Genomic DNA, 3,512 nt, shown 5'->3' on the forward strand with positions numbered 1-3,512 from the left:
TATTATTATATTGTTTTTATATAGTGCATATCCCCGCTCTACAGCAATATCTATGCGCTTTGCAACTATTATTACCCCAGAAACATTCTCGGCTTCCAGGGAAGCAAACAGTAAAAGCTGCAGATTTCACCAGCTCAAACGCTAACAAACTGAAAAGATAATTATTTCACTGTCTACAGTCGGGTATTGGGGCAAAATGCTTTCCTAAAGGACACAACGTCAGGTTCCTGACAGGGGTTGAATCCACACCCATACGATTGAGAGTCCAAGAGCCTAACCACTCGATGCAACCGACACCAAACTTGCAGGCTTCTCCTATAAGAATGCTCAACAGCACACAAAAAATCCGGCACGCACAGTGAAAATATTATCTGATCTTACCTTGTCTAATCTTACCTTATCTTCTTTATCTAATTTTACTTTATCTAATTTTACCTTAGTTTACGAACGGAAATACAGATAAGTTTAAAGACAGACATTGTCTGTGGCCTAGTCGTTAGGCTATCGGACTCGTAATCGTGAGATTGTGGGTTCGCGAGTTCGAGCCTCAGCTCGACCAACGTTGTGTCCTTGTGAGAGGTACTTTAATCTAATTTCCCACTTGACTCAGTCCTTTCGGAAATGGACGTTAACTCGGGAACCCCGCCTCTTGAATAACCCAGCAGTGTTGACAGGGCGTTAAACGAATGCCTTTTCATGAATTCTTAAGATAGAGAGGACAACGCTCACGAGCATTGATAGCGCTTTTCCTCGCGTCAACGGCAGTGACATCACAAAAAACTCATCTTAAACCAACAACAGTCGTCGGTACTACTCTCTAACACAACTGAATTCTTACAGTTCTTCGACAATGATTATAACACCATCATGACCAACAGCCAAAAGCACTGGCGGTTGTCATGTTTTTGGATAGGATTTGGAAGACTAGAGATATCTCACTTCGAACAAAGCTGAGGATTTTCAATAGAAGTGAAGTCAGTCATATAGCGCATCACAGACTTGCATAAAGAGAATCCAGTTTTTCTTGAACAAGTATCTAAAAAGTTACTGAGAATCAGATGGACAGACGTTTTTCTTGAACAAGTATCTAAAAAGTTACTGAGAATCAGATGGACAGACTGGGTCACCAAACGAGGAAGTATTAAGGAAAACGAGACAGATCCCAGTCAGAGATGAAGTAGGAAGAAGGCGGTGGCGATGGGTTGGACATACTCTCAGGAAGTCTGGCAGCTGCATAACAAAGACAGTGTTGAATTGAAATCCATAGGGTAAGAGAATAAGGGATAGACCACGATCAAGCCGGAGAAGAACACAGAAATTGATGTACAGAAAAGTGGGAAGGCATGGAATAACATCAAGAGGATAGTCCAGGATAGAGAAAGGTGGAAAGTGTTTGTTCGTGGTCTGTACCCTGGTGCAAAATGAGAAAGGCAAAGATCATGATGATGATGGTCAACAGACTCAATGATTTATTACTTACTTTTACTTGTACTTTTTCATCCTCTGTTGCCGTTAAACGTCGAGGGGAGATGCAGTTTTCTATGGTAGTCCAGCTCCGCAGAGCTCTTTCAATGTGGATGTTGTAATTTCTCCAGGTTTCCTTGACACCTTCAATCCACCTTTTGCGTGGCCCTCCTCTTTTTTTATAGCCTGAGTGTTTGATGTTATAGGCTCTGGAGGCTGGCTGACAAGGTGGCGTACGTATCACATGTTTTATTTCAATAAGCAAAGCTTAGTCGGCCAGTGTAGTAAATCTCGTCTGGGGTCATGACATCACTGGAGACAACGAGTCACCAAACGTTTGTGTGTGAGTTCTTGTTTTTAAAAAATTAGGTCAGATGACTGAGAACATGCCGAGCCCTGGCAAAATAATTATTTTGTCCAGTACAAGGGACACATATAAATGCAGACGGCTGATTTGCTTGTCCGTTTGTTTGTTCATCGAATAAAAATTAAAATCACACAACAAATCAAAAAGAACTATTTCGCATCATTACCAAAAAGTCTTACAATTAGGTTGTGGCTGACCACTTGCAGGGCATAGTTTGCTGAGCCTTGGTAAACTGAAGATCAAGAGACAATTAAAGCGGGCAAAAAAAAACTGATAACAAAAACTGATTAATTAGCGGGGTTTTGGTACGTGTGTTAGATGCTCGTATTTCTCTCGTAGGTCTATTGCGTTTGAACCACGCCCAATTGAAAAAAAATATTGTACTTTGAATTTAAAAGATAAAAAAAGGATTGAACAAGCGAAGTGGGTTATCTTAACTCTTAATACTGGAAAAAATCTTCCTTCTTTGTCCCAACCAATTTTGTCATCCACGTTGTCAGCGTCATAGACTCCCTATAACTCTTCTTCTGTGGAACTTGTGAGTATAAAATAAACGCAAGGGAGAGAAAAAAATGAGCAATATGTAGAATAAAACATTCAGTTTGATCACCGATATATATAATTTGATAGTAGATACGACAGGACAAGCTGGGATTTGGTAGACTTTTGTTGTGGCTGTACACAACCGAGCTATGTCGTGAGGCAGTGAATTCGCGCTCGGTTCCGTAAGAGTTAATTAACAAGAGGTAGGAAAAAAAACAACTGTAACATGTAACCACTCCCTACCACCGAAGAGTCCAGAATACAATATTTTAAAAAAGAAATGTGGGCGTTTACATTTGAGCAAATGTATAAAAACGCAGTTTTATGAACACACAATTGTATTTTTGGAGAACGAGCTACCTTGATTGAGAGTCATAATGAGGACTACTATTGCCGTCTTCGTATCCTTTTTGGCTTTGGCTTACGGCGCCCTCAACTTGAGTAAGTCTTGCCTTTTGTGTTGTTATAAAGCTTTACTTTGTTTCTAGAACTATGTGCCTATATGTGTCAGCCCGTGTTTGTCTGTGTTCTCGTGTGTGAGTGTGCTTGTGTGTGTGTGTGTTTGGGTGTGTAAAAGTGTCTGTGTATGTGTTTTTGAGTCTGAATGAGTGTTCAGTGTTCGTGAGTACTTGAGTGTGCTGATGTGTGTGTGTGTGTGTGTGTGTGTGTGTGTGTGTGTGTGTGTGTGTGTGTGTGTGTGTGCGCGCGCGTGCGCGCGCATGTGCGTGTATGTGCCCTATTTTCTTTTACGGATTGAATATATTGTACTAAATAATTCCCATATTTCTTTTTGAGTGCTGAATGTAGTGTAAAATTGGAATTCAATCTCAAATAAACTTTGCTTGTTTCAGGGCTCTTCCGGAAGTTCTGAAGTGCATGCGCGAGAAATCTCGATACTGTGAGGGCGCCATTAAGGCCAGCTTTGACAGAAACATAGATACACTGCAGAAAAAGGAGAAACAATTCTGTAAGTCTTTGATTGTTCCGTTTTCGTGGCCTCGTTTAAGTTTTGAGTTTTGCAGCCTGTCAGGTTTTACTTCTTACTTCTTACATCTAGCAAGTCTTTATTTATTTATTTATTTACTTATTTATTTGTTGTTTGTGTTTGTTGTTGTTTTGTTTTTGTTGTTTTTTGTTT

The 3,512-nt window shown here is 40.2% G+C and overlaps 1 protein-coding gene across 1 annotated transcript in view; it reads left to right on the forward strand.

Annotated features, from left to right (window-relative positions):
• Positions 1 to 3,512, forward strand: part of LOC101845227 — a gene marked incomplete at its 5' end in the record, with an annotated part of 14,199 nt that overhangs the window by 2,202 nt on the left and 8,485 nt on the right. Inside the window, 1 exon segment of the mRNA XM_013079845.2 lies at positions 3,226 to 3,341. Within this exon segment, the coding sequence (XP_012935299.1) occupies positions 3,226 to 3,341 (116 nt within the window).

The sequence above is a fragment of the Aplysia californica genome, unplaced genomic scaffold (genome assembly GCF_000002075.1).
Source record: "Aplysia californica isolate F4 #8 unplaced genomic scaffold, AplCal3.0 scaffold00066, whole genome shotgun sequence".
Lineage (NCBI taxonomy): Eukaryota > Metazoa > Mollusca > Gastropoda > Aplysiida > Aplysiidae > Aplysia > Aplysia californica.